Raw genomic sequence first — 26,567 nt, forward strand, 5'->3', positions numbered from 1 at the left:
TCACGTGCTGGAGCCCCGTCGTGCTCCTTCCCGCTTTGCAGTGCGCTTCGGTTGACAGAGGACGCAAGCTGTCCTGGCTTCACTGTGGGGTCGCGACCTCCTCCGGACGCCCTTGTAACACTGCAGGGAGATACCCAACTCCTCCATCCGGGAGCTGAAAGATACGCACTGCCAAAGAGAACAAGGCCTGAGTTAAGATACCAATAAAGACATTATGACCTCTTTAAATATTGGCCACGAGTTTAAAGATTGTGTTAATGTGATAACACAAAAATGACTGTTGCTGTATCACTTAATTAACTGAGGAATTATTGAATGCGTAATTTATTGCAAGCTATACTAATTTAAGTTTAAACTGAAGGCAATACGATTTGATTCATCTTTGCAGGAGCTTGCCTGCAGCTGAATAAAGTAAAGTAAGCGCAAACCGCCAGAAATAACAAAACACATGAAATGTAAATCTATCCAAAAGACTTGTAAATGCTGTCGTCTCATCATAAAATCCAAGAACACAATCAAGAGATGAAGGACATTTGCAGTGCAACATCATAATGCAGGGAGCCATGCATTCATAATATGGTAATTCATTGAAATGATAAAAGAGAAGGCCATCTTAACGAGCCTGAGGCTTATTTGATTCTGCAGGATAATACATCGCATTGAACTCATTAATCTTCAATCATGTTTATTGGCCTTTTTCGTTTGCTCTCCTCCAGAGACATTACTCTCAAAATGTATTTTGCAAATTATCATTCGCAGCACAAAGTCATCCGGTTTTTATCTGTCGGTGTCCAAAGACCATGGAAGGTCTTCCTCTTTCATCCTCAGCCTAAGGCTGTTCAAAGAAATGTGGCTTCCTGCAGGGTTTCCCACGATTACCAGTAACACTCCGTATCAGTGGAAAAGCTACCCGGTACAACCCTCAGACCGTAAAGACGGAGAAAGAGGAGCTGAATCTGCAGATTGAAATTCATGTGTACTTTTGACTTGGTAGAACACATTCAACTCATAAATGCTTGGTTAATGCTGACTCACCAAATAGGAACTGATTTAACTAATTGAACTATGATTTTGAAATGAATCTACTTATAATATCCCATTATTGTTTATTGCCACCTGGTAGTGCCAGTGTAACTAAATCGAGATTCACCTTTGGACATAGAAACAACTCGGACGAAGAACCTTGTTGATTCTGGTCGTATCAGTGTATCTATTGATTTAGGAGTTAACATAATTATCTTACATACACTGATGTTAAATACTTTAAAATGATCAATTCTTCTTCATTGTAGTGGTTCATATTTTCTACAACCTACAGAACTGTTATTTGTTTTGGTTTATTTTGGTGAGATTCATCGTGTGACTAGATGACAAGGTCAGTGTCCCTCTGTGATCCCATCCATCATTACTTCAGTTAAAATGTACCGCAGTCAGCAGAAGTATCAGGGGACATCTAAACTCGACACGTTGTTCCATCAATGTTATCCAAATTTCAGCCAACCAAACCAGTCGCCCCAACCAATGAGGAGGGAAATATTCAAACAACTTTTCCTATCTTTTGATTTCCCAAAAGGCATTCAGAGTCTGCCTCTAAAGTATACACAAATGCCTACTGAGACTTCACTGAACAAAACAAAACTTATACATTAACTTAAATGCCACATTTGTCAAGCAATCCTGAGTTAAACGAATGGGTGCTAAAAAGGACACGAACAGACGACGTACATGTCATATAACAACTTGCAACTTAAAAACAACATCTAGATGTCCTGAGTGCTCCTCCTAATTAAAGTCTGGATTGTAAGTGCTCCATACATGCTCTATAACAAAAGCATGCAAATAACAAGTGTTGTCACAAGTGTGGACATAGCAGTGTGAGCATGAGGGTCAGGTATTGGAGGTAAAAGGGTAATTAGGATTGGCTGACACAGGTGCAGATATACTGGGGTATTTTCAGCAGGGGGCAGAGGAAAAGGACAGCTAGTTACAAACCTATCGTCTAGATTGAGTATGTGTTGTAAATGTGCTGCCATGGCTACTCTGTGTCATCCCCCAGCAGCCTGCCGCTCTCCAGATCAGTCGATAAGGAGGTGCCAGAGGAGGAGGTGGAGCCACACCGCTGAAACTGACGGGACTGCACCCCATAAAAGAAACAGAAGGCCTGACGCAAGCGTGCACGGAAAAAAAAGAATGGAGCAGAAAAGAGAACAAAACAGACATTTCAAAAAACAAGAAACATGTGACAAAGAAAAGAAAAACACAGAGCAAATAAGAAACAGAAGAAAAGCAAAGAAACCAATCGTGTGACTGGTACAGTACTACAGCGTGGAAATGGATGTTCTTGTTATTGAAAGCAGATAGAACAGAAATTAGACGAATAGTTCGTCATTTTAATTTAAGATGTAACTTTCTGGTGACATGAATGACATATGACACTGTCAATTTGAGCTGCCGACCCATCACTTCTTCACTATATTTAATCCGCTGTTTATTGTGTAGGACTGTCAGGCACTGATAAGTCATGAATGCATCTTTATTGTTGTTTACACCAGCAGGTGCAAATATGATTTTGAGTTTATTACTTTTGATCAAGCAAACAACATCCATAGTTAGAAAATATTAATTAGCAAGTGACAAAGAAAAACCAAACAGAACATTGCTTGTCTCTGAAAATGTGTGTGAGAATACATTTTATAGTCATTTCTTTCCACACTCAAGATTTTAAACAACCTAGAATGAATTCAACAGCATCTTTTCTTCCCCGGAGCTTTATTTAAAACAAAGATCTCATTCGGAACAAGAGGCAGAGTCTAACCTTTAATCCGGTCATTTGCCATTATCACTCCGCAGAAGTACAGCCGTTCCTCACCCACACTCACCTCCTCTATGTCAGCGTTCCTACGAGCCTTATAGATGAACTCTCCTATAGCCACGAACACAGAGAGAACCAGACCAGCAGCCAGGACGATGAAGATACCGCCGATGTTTTCCACGCCCAGAGCATTGGCCTCCTTGTTGTCCTCCTCTGGACAGCCATTGCCTCTCCACCACTTCTCCTTCATCATGTGCAGCTTCCCTTCCTCCTGCAGCTGAAGGATGGCAATGGTCACTTTATCCCTGTATGGAGACCCTGGAGAAGGCAAATGAAAAGACATCAGGCAATGACAGAGCATTCAAAAAACCCTTAAATGCCCTATTATTAAAATAAAGCATGCCGTGCTGATGCCCTCTGTTTACTTTGTTTCCACTGTTTTAGTGAGCCATCTTTCTACCATGAAATTAAAGCCGTTGCTACGAACACAGAATTAACTGACAGGAAACACGAATCAACAAGTATCACGAGGATATAAAAGTACCATTTGCATTTGTAATGTTTGTCGTTATTTAAAAAGCATTTCAAGTAGCATCCCCAGCAACAAGCAGACCAGAGATCAGGTGACTGCAGGACACATTGATGGGGCCAAGGATTTGAAGGAGTTAAATCACTTTTAATAGGTTTCAGAAGGAGGCTTCCGCCCCAACTCCTCTAGAGCATTCCCCTCCACGATCCAATGACACTCCAGGTCCTGCAACATATGGGGCATTCAAGCCTGTTAATCAGATAAGGAAAGAGCTGAATAGAGTCGGTTTCAGTGCAGCTCAGCCGAGGCATGGCTGGATCTGCCCTGAGGGCATCAGTCAGTTCTGAAGCTTTAAACCTGAACCTGTACTGTGGAAAACATCCTGCCAAACATAAACACACACAGAAAAGTCATGGGGTAATTGGAGAGGTAAAGTGAAGTCATCACAATAACCGTAGTCAGATATAGCTCTGGAGGATGACATCGTTGTCCTAACTTGCATGATGTTTTTTTAATTTTGGATTTGGTTTTAATGCCGTATCACCTGCCCTGCTCTGGACTACACTCATGGACACATACTGTAGGTAGATGCTTCGCTTAGTGTCATAGATGAAAAATCATCCGGGTGGTCAGCCACAATTTGTACTGCAGAGGATAATAGGCAGTACCTCTCATCACCTGCATGCCATATGTCTGCTTGAATATTACAGGAAGTCCTATGTTTCTGAAGCCATCAAACTGTACAACTTCTCCCCGTGCTGCTGGAAATAGAGCCTTGCAACCTTTTGCATATTGCGCCGGGCAATAGTGCAAAAATCTTCTTTCCCGCATGTTGTCTGGTTATCAAATATATAAGTAGTCAATATGAAATAACAAATGGTAAAGCCTTTTTTTGTATACTCTTGTGTGAATTAAATACTTGAACAAATTGAAAGTACGGAGTATTTTCTCATTTAACTAAGAACTTTAGTGCAAAATGAACATGTGTCTCAACTGAGATTCAAGAAAAAAAAAGGAAAAAATTCTTTCCATCTGTACACTGACTATCTTTACATGCATGCACATAAAATAAAGAGTTATCAGGTTCGAAATTAGATACAATGGTTCAATTTAAATACACTGGGGTATTCTCATTCGCAGAATTCATTTCAATTTAGATTTATAAATTTAGATTATAAATGATCATATTGAATTGTCGCCCAGCCCTAGCTTTTCTATACACTTTTATGAAACTTATGACACGCTTACACTGCACCTTCCTCGTATATTGCACGAGTAATTCTAAAATGATTTCCTTTAGAATACATGAAGGATGCCCATACATCTAAATGAATGCCCTGTTCTTGCCAACGTATGTAGTAGTATGTTCTTGGCGAAGACAGGTTGTGTTTAGAAAAACTACCCCAGAAACAGGCTCTGCATTTCTCTTTTTTTAAACATGTCAAGAGGAATAGACGAGAGAGACACAAGATGTTAAGCACTGCTTCACTAAACATCAAAGAGTACCAACTGCACAAACGATCCAGCAGGTTGACTTGCGTCCAGTTTAAGCGCTCTATCCAACAAACTGGCCTGAAACCTGACATTGCACATTTGCAGTGAACAGCTGGCAGAGCTTTTGGATGGAAGTGCACTTGCATGTCGAAGATACAGGACAGAAGCTCTGCACTTTTATTCCTGAAGAATGAAAATGCAAATTCCAAACAGATTGACGTTTGTATCTACAGTATACATATTCTTTCCTTGTTTGGCAATCACTTACATTCACATTCTTCTTACCAATAGGTGTTCCCACTCCATAGCCTTTGGAGTCTACGAGACCTCCAATTTGTGTGAGGTTGCAGTTTCTCTGGCTGATGTATTCGATGCTGGTGGACTCCATCAGCATGGCGTAGTCCGTCGTCAGCACCCGGGTGATGCCTTCTCTGTTGTTCTCAACCAATGCAGTGTTCTTCCTGCTGCTCATGAACGCCCACATCTTCTCATAGGTGGAGATCTTTGATTTCTGCCAACATAGACAAACAGGCAAAAGTATGCATTTGTATTATCTGTGATTGTGGCTACACATAAACTACATGTATTGAACTCTATTTGAAATACTATCACAAATGCATAACAGTTTAACAGCAGGATGTGTGGGACTCCATCTTTGTGATAACTCGTGTATGTGTGTGTGTGTGTGTGTGTGTGTGTGCGCGTGCGTGTCTCTCCTTGCTCAGTCAGAGAAAATGGGACAGCTGTGTTCTAAATCTCCTCCAGCTGATTCAATTTGTTCAAGCCATCAACACAGCCTGCTTCTTCCTATCCAGGCAGACGTAATCACTGGCTGCAATCTGGGAAGATAAAGCCCTGCATGGATCACCCCTGCTGAGCCACCAGGACGCAAGGAGAGTGGGTGGTGGTGGGGGGTGGGAAGGAAGTGACAGCCCTGCCTAAGGACATCGGTGCAGCAATATATTATATGATACAAACTAACAAGTTCACAGATGCCGAACTTCAAGATTGACAGCCCAAAACGAGAACACAAGTAGTCTTAATATGCATTTGCTCCACTTCCCATCATATACTTATCTCTTGATGCATCTACGTTGCCTTTAATTAAAGTAAATGCGACTCTTTTTCTCTGCCTTTAGATTTCTTTCTCTTTCATGGGATGTTTGGCAAAGATGCAGGATGATGGAGGGAGCAGTCGAGAAAACCGTCATGACTGTAATTTTATGGAAGGGAAGCTACTGTACAGCTGATACTCGCATCTAAAAGTATGACAGAGATGTCAATGTAAACTAACTGTTTTTTGGATTCACTTAAATTACCAGACAGGAGTAAACTTCAAATTTATCAGAGTTAAGTGTTAATACGAAGCATTTCACAATTCTCTTTTGCTTAAGATGACTCAAGATAAAGAGCTGTAGGATTCATTTCCTTTTGCATGTTCTTGGCTTAACGAAAAGACAAACATTTTTATCGGACAATGTAATTCAAATTAAGGATTTTATGCATTTTATTTGGGGAAATTACACCAAATATATGGACTATAGATGGTCTGATATGGACCACTGCTGCAACACTTAAATTCATTAATGTGTGCAACATAATTTGACGGGATCTACAACTTTTTGGAAAAAGCAGGCGCCAACTTAGCGCTTACACCAGTTGTACCTTGAAGAAGGTCATGGTGGATCCATCCCTCACTGCCCCATATTCAATCCTGGTCTGCTTCGCCAGGTCGTCTGCCGAGTCGATGGGCGCATCCATTCGTTCCACCGTTAGGAAGGCAGCCAAGTTGGCCGTGTAGGAGGAGATGATGATTAAGGTAAAGAACCACCAGATACCCCCAACTATACGAGTGGACAGAGCCTTAGGCATCAGCTCTGAGCCTGGAAGCACAGCGATGGGGAACAAAAGGTTAAAAAAATAGCTTCAATGAATACGTGACAACCAGAATGGTAACAAGTGCAGTTTGTGTGTGTACTATGTGAAGATAATCAACTAAAAAAAAAAAACAATGAAAAAACATTTCTCCTCTTCCAAAGCAAAGTCAAGTGCCATGGTCATTTTGGGGTTATCTCATTGGATTTGCACCTCAGCCCTAAATGATAAATTGTGCACCTCTTAATAGAGTTATTTTCTCTCTCTGCACTACTTGTTGGGTCTAAAACACCATGTTGCAAAAAACATAATAGAACAAACAAGTACAACTTAGAAAAAGCAATTGTTGGGGACAAAAGAAAGCTGAATACGAAACAAATGTGGGAAACACGTACCAAAAAACGTAATGAATCATAAAACTGCAAAAGCAGAATGAGCAACCTTCTTTATCTTTACCTCTCTGTGCAGAGAAAAGAAGCAGAGAAAAGATGAATAGGATTGAAGAATGCATTTATCACAATTAACGTGCCAGGTTTGAAACACCTGTGTCTGTCGTTACACCGTTTTACTTGCAGTGGGCAAATACTTCACGACACTTTTAAAGTAAAATATTTTAGAGTGATTTAACGGCCATGTGTGTAATGAAGAAGTGACTTTCAGGCACAGTATCCCACGGAAAGCTCAAGGCCACTGTTAACCACCAAACAGCTTGTAACATACACCACACATATGCTACAAAACAAACCAAAATCTAAAAGGCATCCAAATTGTTTATGAAAGCTTCACTTGCTCGTCTCTTCTTTTATCAATACCGCTGCATTTCTGAAGATCTGATAAATTTGACGACTGTAGCTTGCTGTCAGCAAAATTGGAAGATTTCATCAGCATCACCATGACTTGGACTAGTGTCGTCAGTCGGTTTGTTGGCCATCCAATCAGGCATGTCGGACTTATCCTGCCCAAATCTCCTGCCCCGAGGGAGGTCAAGTCCCCATGACATTCAACATGATTGTTATGACACGGTATGGTTGCAATTAATTGGGGACTGGATCCAGGCTATGTGGAAAGGGCATTCGCAGAAAGTAGGAGGCAAATATTGATGTTTCGAATTAAAAAGCTTAGAGCACAGTTTACAGTGTTAGTACAGTCTTTACTGCTGTACAGAGAGTTTAATAAGCAGCTCTACAGTATGGCATTTGCAGCCTTTGCTGTTATTACCTTTTAAACCTACTTTGTTGTCCATTTTGTTTTGTTTATTTGACTATTTCTGTGTATGTAACCGGAGTCAAATTGTATGTACACGCATACATGGACAATAAAGCTTCCGATACCGATTATCTGATTCTTTAGAGTCATGTTTCTGAACACCTGACTATCTCCTCTAACTCGTGAGGGAATCTGTTATTTTAGTTGCTAAATGTGTCACTATGTTCACGAGTTAGGCGCTAAATGTGTCTGCCTGCTGTTTGGGGCTGGGTTAGGTATTGTATGGTGGGTTTGATCAAAGCTAGCAAAAAACAGCTGCCTTTTTCAACCGAAAAACACCGTTGGTGAGAGCGGTAAAGTAAAGTTATGGACCAGAAAACCAAAATGAGTTAAAAAATGCTTTAGAGGTTGTCTTATAATTTGCAGGACTTTTTGGAGCAACCCCTTTCACATTCAAGAAGCCATTTCATCCATTGCGAATATAAAACTGTTGATTGAGTTCATTTAAATACCTTGCCGCATAAGAGCTCCAACGCCAAACCAGAAACTGTTTAATAAAGTGAAATTGTTCTGTATTAGAGTCGAGGACGGGTTGCATGGATGTGGGTTGTACCACTCGTATGGAGTAAACCTGCAAGACAATAAAATGACAGATAGAAAATGTGAATTTGACACATGTTTGTATGCTTTTAAATGCTTCGAGCTGGCGCCATGTTACCGTTTTCCTGACGAAATAGTTTGTGGCAAACCCTGGCTGTGGACAGCTCAGTAAACAGTCACCATCTGTACATCCTACAGTATCTCCACAGCAACCGCAGTGCTATTGTTTACGTCCCATCATTCATCGTCTCATTATCACAAGCATCAATCTACCCTCTTACCTGGCAATCACAAAGAGCACACAGCTGACCCCGGTGCAGGCTAGCAGCACGTACATCCAGATGTCCGGGGACAGGGGATTAAGGAAGGAGAACACGCCTGGATTGGTGCCGTTAGGTTTGCGGTACAGGATGCTGATACCTAAGGTCATGAAGGGCTTGGAGAAGTCAATCGATTTCTCTCTAACATACGTGATAGTCAAGGGGGCCACGGCAAGGTCTGCAACCTTTAAAAGACAGAAAACAAAGTAAGACAAAGTAAGATGCTCAACGTTACATTCGGCGTCTTCCAGTATTTGCTTCTGTCAATCGGACAATCAAATGTCTGCGTATCAATATCCCGATAACATATATATATCTTGCTGAAGGTTTTTCAACTGAGCGGACAATTCTAACTTTCCATTGAAACTGGAATCCAATGCATTTCATGTACATATCTAGAAATCACAGTCACTCATACAATGAGGGATTTATATAAACATAACTTTGAAATATCGGGCCGCATTGTGATAGTTAAAATAAGAGTCTCAGCTAGATTTCTCTATCTTATTCAACTGATTCCCATATTCATACCCGAGACAACTGGACAGGTTCATTTCATCGTTCAACAGCAACAATTCAAACCTCCGGATGATGAAAATGTATTTGGAGGTTCCCAAGAGGACAGGGGGATTGAGTCCGCCTAACTCCATCTGTTACTAGTCTGTATATACATCACCAACAGCAACACGAACAGGCTTTGTTACCATCTGTGAACTCAATTATAGACTAATTTATTGATTCAATGCGAATGCAGGACTGCCTCTACAGCCTCACTGTAGTTCTCTTCTCGCCTAACGTTCGTGTTTTACTTCCGCCGATTGCATTCACACCTTATAAATCATAAAGTGGTGATCATTTGTTAAGATTATCTTGTTGAGGGAACCACCAGTAAGAGGCTACATTCTGGGGTTGGCCAACAGCAATACGTCATCCCTGCAGCACTCTATAGACCTGTGAATAGAAACTCCTGGAGTGTAAATGCGGTTAACTCACGTGGTCAATCAGCTCCCGCACCATCCCATTCCACTCTCCCTTGTCATTCTGGGCGCCGTATTTCCCGTCAGCCACCAGTCTGACTTCATATGTAAAACCTAAGATGTTGGAGAGCTCTTTCAAAAGGTCCAGACAGTAACCCTCGAAACGATCATTCCCAATCAGCTCCTTTTCTGACTTTCTCTGCATCACATATGGATTTTCCTGTACAGCAAAAGAAAACATATTTCACTGTTTTTCAGGCATATTCCTTCTTCTGATTAAATTATTGATGCGCTAAGTGAAAAGCAAATGAGTTTGGGGTTCAGCACTTCATTACATCTCAGGGCTGATGATCCGTAGCTAAACATCCTGAACAGCACATCCAATTATCTTTGAATTAGTATGACTGAATATTTTTTGACGGATGAAGCTCCTGAAACACATTTTCTACGATGCTACATTTTTTCTGTGTGTAGCCGGTGTGCATAAGGATCAAATTGGGAAAATACAAATTCAAACTATCCATTTCAGCAACAATTTTCCATTCCTTAACATTTGATGACACCAAAACATGTACAATTGTCTGTTCTTATTTTACGTTTTTTACTGGCAGATTTGAAAAGTAAACCAGGTGTATCATAGAGTCTATGCTTGCATTCCACCCTGTGTTTGTATGAATTGTAGGTAGTTCCCTTAAAGTAGTTGCTTAAGCAAAGTACGCTGAAATGCAGACTTACGGAAAGCGTGCTTAAAGGGCGTAAAATGTCTACGAGTAAGTCTTCAAGCAATCAACGATTTGACAGTGGGACGGGCCTAAGCTCTAATGGACTTTGAAGGAACGCATCTCAAAGTCTGTGAGTGTGGACTTTGGGATTGAGCCTTTTTTTTTCTCTGTTGACCGCCTCTCTGCGTTCTACACATCCCATATCTCCTCCTTCCCCCTCCCTATGACGTCCTCTATTTAACCGTCCTTCCTTCTCACCAGTATCGTGGTGACGATAAGAGTCCTGTTAGCCAGAGAGTCTGTCACATTGTTATTCTCTCGACTGGACTTCTCCGTCAGGTTCATCCCCCTGTACGAGTTCCACACAGCAATCTGGAAAGGCAAACAGGTCTTCAGACATATTGAGCCACATGTTCTGCTTTGACCAGAAGAGGTCATATGGAAGACAATATTTGAAGTGTGTAGATATTTGCTTCTGTTAAACTTTGAATTAAGCGGTTAATTGATCGACACCAAATATACAGGGCCGGATTTAGTCTATAGGTCTTAACAGGAAACTAAATTGTTTAGATACATTAAATATTTGTAATATTTTCTGATTTGTCGAACAGAAAAAAAAAAAAAAAAAGAAGTGTTGAGGTTGAAAGACCTGGCTAATTTTCAACCTTCTCCTCCATTCACTATCCCCCAACATTTGCCTTTGTTCGTCTTTGCTCTGATGATGCTGGGCAAAGCTCCATTTTATGTACAGTGAATATGCAAATTAAGATGTAGTTTGCTGCTGATTGCGTGAGACTTTTCTGGAGCAAAACAATGTCATACCTGTTGTGTGCATCAGGTATTGAACTGAACATTGACTGAACAACAAAGCTGTTTACTTAATAACAAATGTGAGAACAAAAACTTCTTTGTGATAAATTATTCCTTTGGATTGGCACGGAAATCTGTCAGCATTTATATTTCATTCTGTTTGAATCTAAAACTATACACATATATCAAAAATAGCAAACAAGTGTTACTTACAACAACTATTATAACTCACTTGTGTGCATATTATAACTCCAATATAGAGCTGAAATGATAAGATGATACATTGCTTGAGAATCTGCAACTTTTTAAATGATAAAATTAATCCTTTTACTCTTTTTTAGGATTTACTGATTTGTTGTTATTTGATACTAAACTGAATATCTCTACGGTTTTAGGGTTTCATTTTTTTCCTGCCATTTTCTAGACCAAATGATTCAAAAACAAAAATCCACAGAGCAATCAATAATGAAAATAATGGTCAGCTGCAGCCCTACTTCAACATGGTGGTTAGGGATTGGACATGACAGCAGCAGGAACAGTGTGAATGAAGGGCAGGATCAGACAGGGTCAGGGGCGGATAGAGCATGACATGGTGTTTCCCCTCCATACTGTCACAGTAGCTGTGAATGAGAGCGTCCGGTTCATCCAACCAGGCGGCATCATCCAGATAGTTATCAGATTAGAGCTGGCGTCTGGCAGCTGGATTTTGACCCTTTCAAATCCCCCAACTGGTTAAGAGCTGAGCAGAGGTCAAGGGGGCTCATGACATTAAGTGCATTCAATGATCAGATCAGGCTTCATTGTTAATAGAACTGAAGCTTTACTCCTTTTGCTGCTCAGTCTGGGAAGAAAAAGTAATGAATTTGGGTATTTTTTTGTCAGAAACAATGGCATTCACTGCACAAGACGATGAGTAGTAGTGGCCGCATCAGTACCTCTTATTAAACTGACTACAGTCTGATTTTGCACAATATATTTTGCACAAAGGGGCTACGTGGGATTACCAATTGGAAAAGATAACGTGCATTTCACTCCCCATGACATTCTATCTTATTCTGTTCACCCAGTCAAAATGTGCTCTCTTATAACCTTGCTACAAGCACTCTATATCTCCACCGTGCCACATTCGCAAGGGTCCACTCTGTGCAGGAGTCCATTAATCTGTTTTATCTCTGGACACTGCAGATGAGGAACACAGTGAATGGGGTTGGATTTCATTAATTGTTTTGTCCTCAATCTCAAAGATAAATGGACCAAGTGAGAACAATATTTTTGTTAGTGTGGAGGGTATTTTAGTCTCAGATTGTGCAGTTTCACACGATCTAGCTTGTGTTGTCGAACGGTGTTATTTTGGGAAATACACTATATTCAACATCAACCACACGATTAGTCAGTTTGTAGTTGAAGCAATAAAGTAATCTGAGCAAGCCAATGCAATCAATGCTAAAATATCGCCCAGGATGACTGCACAGCATACAATCATCATCCTTTAAACCCCATAGTCAAGGATTTACCGAGTATAGCCTTGCAAATTTATCATGCATACCAGAGCAGCTTCCAACAACAAAGTGTGCTATAAAACCGACAGGAATTCTCTCTCATACGCTGGGAGTAAAATATTATCTGTAAATCATAAAGCTCATCTCCATCCAACCAAATCAAACTGGAAAACCGTTACCACAGAGCGGGAGACGTACTAAGCCAGGCCAAGGCAGCTGAGAAGGGGTGAAAGTCAACAACTTCAAGAGAAAATACTTTATTTCCTTGAAGACTCTCACTATGTATCGTCCCATCATCCTCTTCAGAGTGTATTTCACACTCCAGTGCCCAAGAACTTACACGACTGCAACGGACTGATAATCCATCTTTCATGACCATCAAGTGAAACGTTTTATGTGATGTGCTTACCATGTTGTGGTATTTCCTCTGAGGGGAGGCTTTTGAGGACTAAAAGTACTGTTTGGAATTAAAATTACAGTATATATCCCTGCTGCTGCAGTTGCTGCCTGCCTGTATACCTGTCTCTCTGAGAACTGAGACAGACGTTGGCAAAGTTCTTCCTCTCTGACAGTAAAGTACGAGTTTAAGGGGATGAATTAATTCAACCTCCCTTCTTTCACTCATCAAATACTTGGTTTAAAGCTGATAAACCGAGGTAGTTCAGTAAGTCTATTTCATTTGCAGTATTAATAAGTATTTATAGTATGTTGTCTGACTTAGCATTTAAATTGTCCCCTTGCCTCCTCTTGCTTTTCAACTTCAGCTGTCTTCTCCTCTGATAACTGGATTCCTCTCGGCTGAAATGAAATACTGCTCGTGAGTATGATTTCCATGAAAGTATGAAGACAGTCTAATAGTAAAGCACATTATTAGTAGTGGACTGACAAGTCTCTCCTTATTTCTTTCTTATTGCTCACAGGTACCAGCTGTGGGACGACATTGCATCATGTGGAATTGCAGGACAGGAATATGTTTTTCTAACACTGCTGATAAAGTTTTGACAAGAGTCAGAGCAATGCCCGGACTCAAACGCGGGTGAAACTGAAATGTCAAAGACATGGCATTGCTGTACACAAAATCAGTGAAGAGAAACAAGGTTGACAAGGCAAAGAGCAGGGAAGTGCGTGGCATACATAGTGAGAAGGGGGGGGGGGGAGGACAACAAAGGCTGAGACCAAACATGGCACTGGCACAAACCTTGATCCACCTTTTCGTGAGGCGACTTCCGCCCTCCACAACACCCTTTTGAAAATGTGAAGGCAACAGGAAGCACAGACAGTGTGGAAAGAAATAATCAGTTGTTGCAGTTATTAATATTCATGACCGGACAAATCTAAACCAAATAATAAATGTGTGGATGGATTATGGAAAACAAAATCTCTACAGCACCTCTCTCTCTTTCACACACACACACGCACACACACACACACACACACACACACACACACACACACACACACACACACACACACACACACACACACACACACACACACACACACACACACATGCCTTGATGTAATGAATCAGCCAGGGTGGAAGCAGCATGAGAGTGGTGTAATTGGCTGTTTCGGGCCCCTGTGCTCACCCTGGCAGTGCCGTCCTCTTTGAGGCTGATGATGTCCAAATCAAAGTCTCTCCTCAGGCCATCGGTCTTATTAAGAACAATGTGCCCCGTCAGTCCATCCCACTGTGCCTACAGAGCAGAGAAGTAGAGGGAGAGGGAAAGAGAAGTGGGGGATCGTCTCAAATGCTGTCTTGAGTGCGGAGAGTTATTGAAGCTCCGGAGCAAACTCCCAGGAGGAGAGTGAAGGGGATTGCGGCAGACAGAGGGAGTGAGTGTTGACAGGCTGCTGGAAGACATCAGGTGAAAACTGGAGGGCGTCTATCGGTTGTTTCTGTGGTACAATCTCAATACGTTTATGTTCAATGATAGCGATGCATGCATGTTGGCATGCATGCATCGCAATATAGTACAGAGTTTAAAAAAAGGATCCCTTTGGACAGTTAACTTTCACATCTGTACATGACAAGTCAACTACATGCTTCACAACTAAATGGCTTATCTAAATATGACTGGCTGCCTGAAGCCCTGTTCATTTCAAGCACAGGATTTCACATCCTGCGCAAAGGACAGAGAGACAGAGAGAGAGAGAGAGAGAGAGAGAGAGAGAGAGACAGAGACAGAGAGAGAGAGACAGAGACAGAGAGACAGAGACAGAGAGAGAGAGAGAGACAGAGAGAGAGAGAGAGAGAGAGAGAGAGAGAGACAGAGACAGAGAGAGAGAGACAGAGACAGAGAGACAGAGACAGAGAGAGAGAGAGAGACAGAGAGACAGAGAGAGAGAGACAGAGAGACAGAGAGAGAGAGACAGAGAGAGACAGAGAGAGAGAGGCATGAAAAAGAGTGATGGGATTGAATGAGAATGGCAGGCAACGACCCTCTGCTGGATTTAAGATTAATCTTAAGCGAGATGAATTCACTCATGCATCAAAAGCCTCATTTCTGTCTGTAGGCATCCAGTCTGACAGTCAGGCCAAACTACTTGCTTTCAACTTTTAAGTACATAAATACCGTATATTTTGTGTACTTTGAGAAGCAAAGCATGGCTTGTCAGAAGGGACCTATGATGTAACATGTCACATGAAACGATCTGGCATCCAGTTTTGGTAAATTTGAAGAGTCCTGCACTCACGAAGCCTTTTCAAAACAAACTGAAAAACATCGTGAAAAATGCATCGTGGTCAAGCTAATAGCAACAGGGGTTTCTTAAGTCATGCTGCTGATGTAACACGGTTTTCGGAGTTGTCTGCGATCCAAGGCCTTATCTGACACCGACCTCTTTGAAGAGGTTCATGAAGCGAGGTCCGAAGCGCCACGGTTTGTGGCGGTGACACTGCAGGGAGCTGACGGTCATCTGAGTGGCCCGCTGCGACGCAACGGCAACCATGAACACCGCGTCATACATCAAGGCTGCGTCTGTCTGCGGAGGAGGCAGCGAGAGGAGGACACAGCATACAAATGAGCATCATTGGCTTTCAGCAGAGCAGGTGTTTGTGTCGTCAGTGCCCCTGTGATGTAAAATAACAGTACGGTGCTTACAGTCATGATTCCATCCATCAAGCCATTCTCTTGTTTGGGACCTTGCAGTCTTTCCATGGCCCACTTGTCCATGGTGGAGGCTACCCACGGGTCATCAACGTTCAGCAGTCGGAAGCCTGTCATGTTGACCCCGCTGTAGCGGTAAGGCTCCAGGTCCAAGGCAAACAAATCCTTTGAGGGGAGAGAGGAGCGGGAGGGAAAGAGGGATGTGTCGGTTTATGTTTCTGAGTTATCGATGGGTAGAGGAAAAGAGGACAGAGATTTAAGCTCCAGCACAGGGTGTAGCTTTCTGAGCCTTTTAATGTGAATCGGTGAGTCACAGCAATATTTTCCCATAAAACATCTTTATTCATACAGTTTTCTAAGTAACGGAGCACACCCAGGGCCCCTTCATCAGGAAGCATGATCTAGCTAGGAACAGACCTCTCAAGACAGAGGCAGAATAATCTTCTGGGGTCTGTTGAGACAAAGGCAGTCCACCCTTTGTTCTCTGGTTAGTATTTTAACATTTTTTTATTATGTTTAATTGTGGTTATGGTATAACCAAAAGAGTGGAGTGTAATGATAAAAATGTTTTAACCTCCTCATCATATTTTCTGTGAGAGATGTTGCTGTTAGGAAGTTCATTTGTCTGGATGTCTGAACACATTGACCTATTTGTTCTAGTACAGAGGTCACTTTTCTATCTTAGTCGGGACAAACAACCGACGTGTTCTTTCCCTATATCAACTGCTTCTGTCTAGATTAAACATTTCTGCCTCAGTCTCCGGTGTGTTATCGGTCTCCTCTGTGCCGGCCGGTATAAATGTCTTGTTTTGATTCTGCGTCTCTAGAGCATATTCACAGTTCACTGCAATACGTGGTTGTGTTCTCTGTTTGCAAACATTAAATTGACTTTTTGAAACTTTGATCATTCATCAAGACTCTGTTTTTTATGTTTGGATAAAACCAATTTGACTCCTGAACTTTGAAAGGAAATATTCCACAACACTCACCAAAGTCGTGAAGAAGAAATGGTAGTACTCCGTCATCATTCCCATTGATGAGAGCTGCAAATTGAGAAGAAGAAATAAAGTAATAGACGACAATGTCAGGCCATGCTGCTGATTTTAAATATCATGAGTTCTCCAGTGATTTTGTCCTTGGAAATTGTTTTTGGTTGGCAATATAGATAGAAAAAAAAAACCATGAACAAATATATAAAATGTCGTTTTGCACCATTTAAAATGCTGATTTTGATAAGGGAAATACTATTTTATCCTTTTAATTATCATATCCTGTTCATTCAAATGTAAACCTTAGTAAACAAGGTAAATATGTGTGGCCCCCAAAGGACACATGCATGTGTTGTAAAATCTGTCGAACAAACTAATTTAAAGATGCTTAATAAATCAATCAAACCTGTTTGAGGAGCTCCGAAGCCATGTGATAGGAGCAGTCAAAGAGAATAAAAAATTCTTTGTCTTTTTTCAGTTCCTTAAGCAGCGGCCGGGCATCTTGGTTACCCGGGGTCAGCTGACGGATCTTGATCTTCAGGTTGAACTTTGCCGGAGCTTTGATCAACTCCTGCATCCGCATCAGACCTACAAACAAATTACAAATTAGACGGTCGGATTACCCCCTCTTCAACGTTTGTTTATTTCTGCTGCGCGGCAGGACGGTATCAGGTCAGGCCCAATCGCCGAATCGTTTTGGCCCAAAAGAGACGGGTCTATGAAGCAGTTTAGCCAATTGCTGATTAAAGATATGAATGAGTGACATACAATTTAGCCAATCAGCGCCCTCAAATAGATTCAGCTGTGGGCCAGAACGATCTGGCCCCACTAGCTGCGCGTTCTCGTCAGGAGAAGTCTCTACACGCTCAATTATTGTCTCAATAAACAAACATGTTATGTTATATTATATTATATAAGTGTTATTTACTGCTTTTTTTCGTGTTGGAATACATGTTAAATATTTAACTGCCAAGTAATAATGCGTGTTTGATACTTACATTTTTTTGCATTAAATCATACTGGGATGCTTGCTGAAATTGATGAATGAATGAATAAATTAATTTTATTTATATAGCGCTTTTCACAGACAGTACTATCACAAAGTGCTTAACAGAGCAGACATTTAAATAGGATGGCCCTACCTAGAACATTTTCCACCAGCCGCCACTGATCTTGAGTATGTATCATGTGTGTGAACATCAGTGTGTAATTACACAGCTGTGTGTCTGCGTGACATTTCCAGAAAATACATTTCTGATCGAAAAAAAACAATCTATAAACTTTGACATTTCAACAGCGGCACTTCATGCTCTCTGGGTCGTTGGTAGGGACTCACTCTATATTGGACACTGCTGGATTTGAGGCCATCAGTGTTGTGGAGCTGAGTGTTGTGTGCGTGCAGGGTACTACTGGCAGCTGTTTGATGTGAGGCTCTCGTGCCTTGTCACAGATTGGGTACACTAGCCAGTGTGAGGAAGGTGACCACGGTGGACAGTGGAATTGCATTTTGTGAGTAATTATAACCTTGACATATGAATATATTGGTCCACAAAACACAAGCCAGCCCCCTTTTGACCTCTTCTCTCTGACAATTCTTCCCTTCAAATGTCAATGGTATGACTGATATCCAGTAATTCAGTGGGAAATAAAAATCATTCGCTGTTGTGTTTTCCTGGTCTTAAAGACTACATTACAGATTAAGATGCAATTGTTCAGTTGTAGATGAGAGAAAGGAGCTGTACTGTTTCATCATATCCACCATTTTCTTTCACAAAAATCTCTTGTAATATTTTCTCAAAGCAAAAATAGTTCACACCAATATATTTGGTCAACATATAGTTTTGTTAAATTGATATCACCCAACTCCATCCTGCTAAAACTACTTCTCTTCTGAAAATTAGCTTTTATTTCCACATGAAAGGCTGACTAAATAAAGTGGGCTTACCTTCCATTATTTCCCTTTTCATGCATGACAGAATATAATGATTTCTTGAAGTATATCTGTGACTCAGTTTTGAAAGTTACATTGAAAATCCGACTGATATAAAAAAAAGCAGTTGGCCCTACCTGTGCTGTCCTCATAGACCACCGTCAGCTTCCGCCATTTAAAGAAAGTGACCACGTCCAGGATGGCCCTGGCGATGGCGGTATACTCGGGATACAGGTTGATGAAGAAGGTGTCTTTGTTGTCCACTGACGGGTGTTTCCAGCGGGTCTGAATGTGAGGGACCTCCAGAGCGTTGCAGATGGACTGAACAGCACTGACCGAGGAGCTGTGAGACGGGCCGAACACTGCGACCACCCCAAGAGCTAGCTGGTCACACACTAGGCGTAGGAACACAAAGTCAGGGGGTTCTTGAAGCTATTTATATAATTTACAATACCGTGTTGTTTTTAAGAAACTGAACCAATTGAAGTTAATACAAATACATCCATGTTTGGAGAACTTTAAACGGATATTTCTCCATCTTTGAGATGTGCTTTTGATCCCTTTTGTCCAGAAATTGATGTTAATCTTATCCAATTATTTCACATATCTACAAAATGCATGCAGACACATTAAAACGACATGGATTCATTCCCCACTATGCATGAGAAGGAAATTAGTAAAACAACCATTAAATCAAAGTCACCCTTAAACTCTAAAACTTAACATATATGTCTTCTAATCATTTCCTACCTCTCCTGGAAGCCTCAAAGCCATCAAAAAGGTTGATCCTCTGAATGTCGTAGGTGAGGGTAGTGTTGGGCATCAGGCTCTTGTTGCGATTGATGTTATTCACAGCAAACTTGAACGCCAGCTCATCCATACTCACCAACTCGCTCTCCCGGGTCTCAAATATGCCACCTGCACATGGAGATGAAGGACAAAGACACCGTCACTGCAACAGTCTCTGTGATAACGGAGATTAAATGAATGGATTCGGTGCTCCTGTCTGGGTGGAGAAATTCTACCAGCTTTGGTTGAATGAAAGCCTTTCAAAGCTACAGAAAAAACAAAAGTAAAACAAAGAAAGACAGGGCTTCCATCTCATGGTATTATTTTAAGGATTGATCGAGTGGTGGAAGGAGAATAACACTTCTTGAGAACATAACGAAATCCACAATTCAACTAATGACAGGTTAGGCTATTGGCAGCTTAGCCTAACATTAGGCGTGCAACCCAAAAAAGAAAGAAAGAGTTGTTAAACGTCAATGTAAACATAGTAACAACTTATAACTCCTTTATAAAGGATGTCTCATTAAAAAGCAGAAAACTTAGTATTCATCCCATTGGGCCGGACATGGAAAGGATACACAAGAACAGATGCATAAGTCTTCACACGAGGTGAGAAACATCCATATATTTGTGTTACAAGCCAGAAATCTAGGTGTAGTTATGGATTCAGATCTCAACCTGAACAGCCATATCAAGACAATTACAAAGTCAGCCTACTATCACCTGAAGAATATATCAAGGATTAGAGGACTTCTGTCTCAACAGGATTTGGAAAAACTTGCCCATGCATTGATCTTCAGCAGACTGGACTACTGTAACGGTGTGTTTACAGGTCTCTGTAAAAAGTCCGTCAGAAAGCTGCAGCTGATTCAGAACGCTGCAGCTCGAGTCCTCACTAAGACCAGGAGGGTGGATCATATCACCCCAGTTCTGATGTCTTTGCACTGGCTTCCTGTCCAACAAAGAATTTACTCTAAAATCCTACTGTTGGTTTACAAAGCACTGAATGGTTTAGGGCCAAAATACATCTCTGATCTGCTGCTACCTAATGAACCATCCCGACCCCTCAGGTCGTCTGGGACCGGTCTACTTTATGTTCCCAGAGTCAGAACTAAACATGGAGAAGCAGCGTTCAGTTTTTCTGCTCCACATATCTGGAACAAAGTCCCAGAAAAAGCAGAAAAATAAAAAAACACTGGACAAGTTATTGTCCGTCTTGTAGTTACATTTTTCAGGGTAGTTTTCAAGTTTTTGCTCCCTTGCTGGTTCTGCAGATTCAACTCACAAACAACTGAACACCTTTGTTGTACTATTTGTTCAGATCGAATGAAAAGCTTCCCGTCTGTCCTCTGCTGCTGATGTGTTATAGTGAGCAAACGATAGCAGAGACTTCACCAGCTTGTACTTGGATTTGAACGCTCTGAAATGATGTGTTAGGACAGAGACAACCGTGCAGAAGAAGAGTGGAAACAATACAGCTTGTTGGGATGTTTGGTTGGCTCAGGAGCACTACAGCAGTTAAGTGCCATTGAATTCATTTACTCTAGTTCTGGTTGTAGTACAGATGCATTGGCTCTGAATAATATAGCTCACAATATACTGTATAGTGCTGTGTGATCATTGTGCATGTATACGGTGTTTCTATGTTCCTTAAGGATGTAGCTTGGGCCAAGCACAGATTCAGCTTATTCAAGGCCAGATAGGTAACAAAGAAATGTGTGAGTAGGTGTTAGAATTCTGCTCATACAAACAATTATGGTACACTATCGCTGAGATTTAGAGCTGGTATCATATTTTTTTATATAAATGCTGATTTGAAACCTGATTTTTGGCATCGGTAAAAAAATGATATCTTAATTGAGGAACGTTAACAGGAAAACCTTTTGTTGATTTGACAAAGGAAGACTTAGCATTTCAATAATTAAAAGAAAATAGTTGTAATGTACCGGCTTGGGTTTTTGGGTATCGAGTTAATGCTCTGACCAAACTGCCCGACTGAAACGTGCAACTCAGAACGGGTTTACAAATCCAGTGCAAAGACTATACTGGCTGGATCTGCACTGTTTTTTAATGGACCTGGCCCCTGCAGGAACACAGAGTTCTTCAGGGATTGTGTAACTGATCCTTTGAAATATATCCCAGAGCCAGCTTCTCACTGTCTGTCTGTGGAAATGAGAACGGTCCAGAGGGACGTTCGAGGCATTCGGACTCACTGGGCAGCCACAACAGGTGGACAATTAACTGTTGCTGACATATAGCAAGACACAACAATATGGGAGGCAGAGGAAGAACATATCAGAACTTTGTGTGCGGTTGGTAACAAATGCTGGTGAAGTAGTACATGTAGTACAGCCGGAGGAGCTCCATGTGTGGTGATGAGATTAGCAGTACTCGGTCAGTCAGTGCACATCTTGCACACAATATAAATGACCAACCGAATTTAATGTCTGGCTGTGTAAGTTGGCGAACATGATGAATAGTCGAAACATCAATACCTCAAAATGACTTCTCTGTTAAGTTTTGATTGGTTTTCTATGCATGCTGAAGGAATGTTTATTTGATTACAAACGCCGCAGACTTTCACGGATTCAAAACGCACACACAAACGTACACGATCAGCATTCAAATACATCGGCACTCAAAAGATGTCACAAGTCCCTGTAAATGCAAGAGCAGCCAATTAGTGAACATAATCAAGAAGCATTCATTTAACATGAAAAAATAATAAAAGAAATATAGTTTACTTTGCAATTACTGAGATTATCAAACACATTGCTGTAACTAATGTGCCACAGTACAACGGGATGGATGGGAGATTTATCTCCCTGCTGCGGTGCGAGGAAAACAACAAATCTGAGCTTTGTGCCAACCTGTCACGCAAACCTGATCAAACCCATGAAAGAGATAAAGATGTTTGTGTGTGTGTGTGTGTGTGTGTGTGAATGGAAAATATCCCCCCATCCATCCGCCACTTCACTATTTAATTACAAATAATGAAGTTTTACATCCCTTCATGCTGAGCAGCTTGAACTGGACTGTGGGTTGTGACTGCTGCAATCATAAAAATGCCATTTTTCTTTTAAGCAAGGTGTTTTTTTTCCCCATGCAAATGAATTAATGTACCTCTGAGCACTAAAAGCTTTCATTCAACATACCAAAATAATGAGGAATAATTCAGCCCAGGAAAATGCAGCATAATTACCTATCAGACAGCATAAGTGGGCGCTAAAAGGCCCGTAAATGCCTTTTAACGTGCCTTTGGAGTTTGCAGTGCAGGTGGAATTTATTTGCATAAATATATAAGCACACTCAAGATGCACTGAAGCCGCGTAAAACACAGGACGGCTCATTGTGGTCAAATTGAGGACGAGTGCAATGAACATAAAATCAAAGTTTATTTTCCATTTACCTCAGTGGTGATTGTTTGTGTAAGATTTGTGTTATTTAACAATGTTTTACAGTGTTTCTTTTTAATTAGAAGTTTCAAAAGAGATGGGGTAGCAGTGATACAGAAAGGAGAACACGTTCACAGTCAAGAGACGAACTGAGGTGCACCACTGCTAAATTCTGTATTTTGTCATTTTCTAACAACCACTTTTTGACTGACAGATAACAACTTGTGCTAACCTGCTATTTGCATAGAGATTACTGAGACATTTAACATCCTGCCACAGTGCAATACCTTGTTGATGTTGTCTCACATACCTTTTTGAAAGTTGTCTCAAGTGTCAAACGGAATGACAGAGTTTTCACTGCACCCTGGCTGAGAAAACACACGTTTTGTTCCCGACAACAAATCAAGGGAGACGCACGTATGGGCAAACAAGGCAAAAATGCAATCAGGGATGTCGGAGGCGAAAAAACTGAAAAAAAAGAGAGACAGACGGAAATTCTAAATGACTGCAAGGGCACCAAAAAAGGCAAGCGGAAGTATCTGAAAGCCAACATGTCCAACAGCACCATCAGTTCGCACTTGAATTCGTGAGAGTGATGTACAAGGAGAATCATTGTTATAAAAAGTCTAGAACATATGATGCTTTTGGTCCAGAAGTCTAAGCCAATGCTATTCAGCACACGATAATTATCCTCAATTGTAGCATTTCGACAGAATTATCTCAGCTTATTATTTAACAACTTGACCATTTTCACCAAACAAAAAAGGGAATTACTCGCTGTTTGTACAACGAAAGCAGTGTGTGCTGCAGTTGCAATCAGGCTGGCAAAAGAAACACAGCTTCCGTTCAGGTTGAGTCTCTCAGAGGTTCCAAAATCAGTTGTTATGTGCCACTAAATCAGACAAGAAAAAGTGGCACAGACGTGACTGTTTTTCTCACCAGCCTGAACTCAATCCGCACGTCACAAGAAAAGCCTCAGGATCGATACGTACAAATTGATAGCTGTGTTATCAACGCCATCCCATGACAAACTACAGCTCCCTCTCCTCTCTCACAACCAAACGTGCTGGGCTTCTGCCAGCATGATGAACGATCACGCTACTGAGGCAGCCAACGCCACAGAATATCTGCGCGTATATCTTCAACAGAAGTGAGGCCAACTTTCCAAGAAAACTCCCGGCAATTGTTTTCCTAACGGCCAGTTGTTGGAGAGAAAGGAACGAATGAATAATATTAAGAAGGCCTTAACTGCCATTTGACATAAAGTGAAACCTGGAGCCAAACGTCTGAGATTTCTCTCATGAATGCACGTGCACACACAGACACTAAGTCTTTTAGAGTTGTGGGAATTTCTGGACTTGCGCGTTGAGCTGAACCATCAAAGCTGAACTTATTGGTCTTGAGTGGTCCTGAATATTAATGTGTGACCCAGAGCTAAACTCCAGATCAGAAACGCGCTGCATGTGAAACTGTGGACCAGATGAAATGAACAAATGTTGCTCATACTAAAACGAGATGGACGGGCGAGCGTCCATCAAGATATGCAACCTGTAATAGAATTCTTATATTCTGGGTCGAAAAAACATTTTTCCTGAATACCAGTTTACAAAAACACAGAATTGTAAGTGATCAGATATTACATATATTGATTGATACAGTATGTCAGCTGATAACTGACAATCAATTGCAATACAGAAACATTAAGATATGTTTGATGTTGTTAATGTCCTGATTCATCTTTTAACACAACAGTAACTGTAACTTTTCAAATCAGCAATAATCAAACATGCAGTTATGTGCTTATGTTACAAAATATGTTGGGTTGACTCGTTGTGAGCTATTTGGCTGGTGAATATATTCAAAGTGACCCTTTGTCCTTTCAGCAAGCTCTTTAATGTCCCCCTCCACTCAAAATGTGTTTTATTCATTGCTGCTTCACTTGGTTCACTGTGCAGAATGATGTATGTGCAGTTTGTTGTGTTTCTTCGTGCTCTACTTAAATCCGAGTTAAACGTATACGTACTAAGCAGGATTCGGAACATTACAACTCGTTTGTTGTGTGATGTGGATACTTTGTGCACAAACGCAGAGACATTCAGTGAAGTAGTATCTTGTGTCCAGCAGTTCGAACTTTTTGCACATCTGGATTTTTCAGTGAGGGAGAAAGGGTAGCTCTTATAGGGGATTGAACCTTTTTTTGTGGAAAAATCATATCAGACACAAATAACTAGTATTAAGTATAAGTAGTATATGTATGAAAATAATCTTCAATTTGATCAGAAACCCTACATAGACATCCTCCTAATCCTCCAAGCCAAAAATGGCAACGCTGTTAAGGCACCACCAACGGAGGGATATTGCAACGAAATGTCGGCTCACAACCCAGAACCTCAAATTATTTAGTACTAGTACTGCATGTGAACCTCTCCCAGTTCGGAACAGGTTGCGGTGACACCGATTCTCAATTCATTCAGTCAATTCTGTCCACATTTCACAGTTGGACTCTGGTGTGATTCAGAGCCTGAACATGAGACGCTTGGATAATGCCCACAGCGTTCACCAGCCTCCTCCAGCCTAATCAAGTCCAGGTAAAGTTCCCACACTCCTCTTAACGACAGGCCAGATGACAGCAGGACTGATGCTTACACCGCCCTCGCCGGCTGCATTACATCCATCTCAGGGATGGATAGGTTTCATCCGTTTGTAAAGATCAGCTGGGGAATGTATTTTGAATGAAAATGCCCCAGCAGGGGTGTCCGGTGGCCAGAGGAGTCTTCAGGGAGGAATCAATAATCTATTACTGTCATCTTTTTGTTTGTCTGGGTGTCTGTAGACTTCTGTACAATGTAACTTGAAATTAGATTGAAATTTGAATTATTTAAATCAATCAGACAAACCCTCTGATAGCAAAGCTCAAAGTTGAGACAGAATTCCAGTCATAATAAAGAAAAACTTTCCCTTCATTGATGTCATTTTTAAGACATTTTGATAAAATTATGATCACCAGCCAGACTCAAGACTTCAAGATTATGAATTAATCATAGTGAGTGTTTAATTGATCAGCACAGAGGGTTCTACACATTATTATAATCTATAAATAAATAAAAATGTAAGGTCACAACATCTGTGTTTGCACGGGCCAATACTTGAAATAGGATGTATTGACAGATGCTCTCCTAATTCTGGTAGAAAAATGGAACAATTCATATACAGAACGCTTGGTTCAGTTCAGACACGCCAACAACACCGTGCGTAAACAGCTGTTGCGCTTACCGATTCTGAGGACTTGTGTTGAGCTCAGACAGAGCTGCGCCGCAAGGAGAAGATAGAAGAAAAGTCTCTTTCTGTCCTCCATAGTGCTCCAGGCGAACTCACCGCGGGGATTGACACCATGACAGAAAGAAACGGCCTCTATGCAAGCGCTGGAACACCTGACGCGCCATGCCAGCGCGCAACACAAGTTGTATTCCCAATTCGATCCTTTGCACTCTGCATCACCCGGTCGCGCCA

The 26,567-nt window shown here is 41.3% G+C and overlaps 2 protein-coding genes across 3 annotated transcripts in view; both read right to left on the reverse strand.

The window, feature by feature from the left end:
* grik1a (glutamate receptor, ionotropic, kainate 1a) lies at positions 1 to 26,448 on the reverse strand (the record flags this gene model as incomplete). Of its 2 annotated transcripts, XM_079283569.1 has the most annotated exons (17): positions 1 to 168; positions 2,880 to 3,130; positions 5,121 to 5,346; positions 6,501 to 6,718; positions 8,429 to 8,547; positions 8,798 to 9,021; positions 9,830 to 10,033; positions 10,794 to 10,907; positions 14,043 to 14,087; positions 14,434 to 14,541; positions 15,686 to 15,829; positions 15,949 to 16,119; positions 16,944 to 16,997; positions 17,350 to 17,531; positions 19,011 to 19,268; positions 19,624 to 19,791; positions 26,331 to 26,412. In XM_079283569.1, the coding sequence occupies 17 exons, from the start codon at positions 26,410 to 26,412 to the stop codon at positions 1 to 3; spliced, it is 2,736 nt and encodes a 911-aa protein (XP_079139695.1). The 2 variants fall into 2 exon arrangements, with proteins under 2 accessions (XP_079139695.1, XP_079139696.1); XM_079283570.1 differs by lacking the exon at positions 14,043 to 14,087 and having other exon boundaries at positions 1 to 187; positions 2,857 to 3,130; positions 26,331 to 26,448.
* The window catches only part of scaf4a (SR-related CTD-associated factor 4a), a 92,672-nt gene continuing 82,066 nt past the window's right edge, over positions 15,962 to 26,567 (reverse strand). The window contains exon 20 of the transcript XR_013772578.1: positions 15,962 to 15,975. The gene's annotated coding sequence lies outside the window, so the exon portion shown is untranslated. The remainder of the gene's footprint in view (positions 15,976 to 26,567) is intronic.

This window comes from Melanostigma gelatinosum (genome assembly GCF_949748355.1).
Source record: "Melanostigma gelatinosum genome assembly, chromosome: 14".
NCBI classification, from domain to species: Eukaryota; Metazoa; Chordata; class Actinopteri; order Perciformes; family Zoarcidae; genus Melanostigma; species Melanostigma gelatinosum.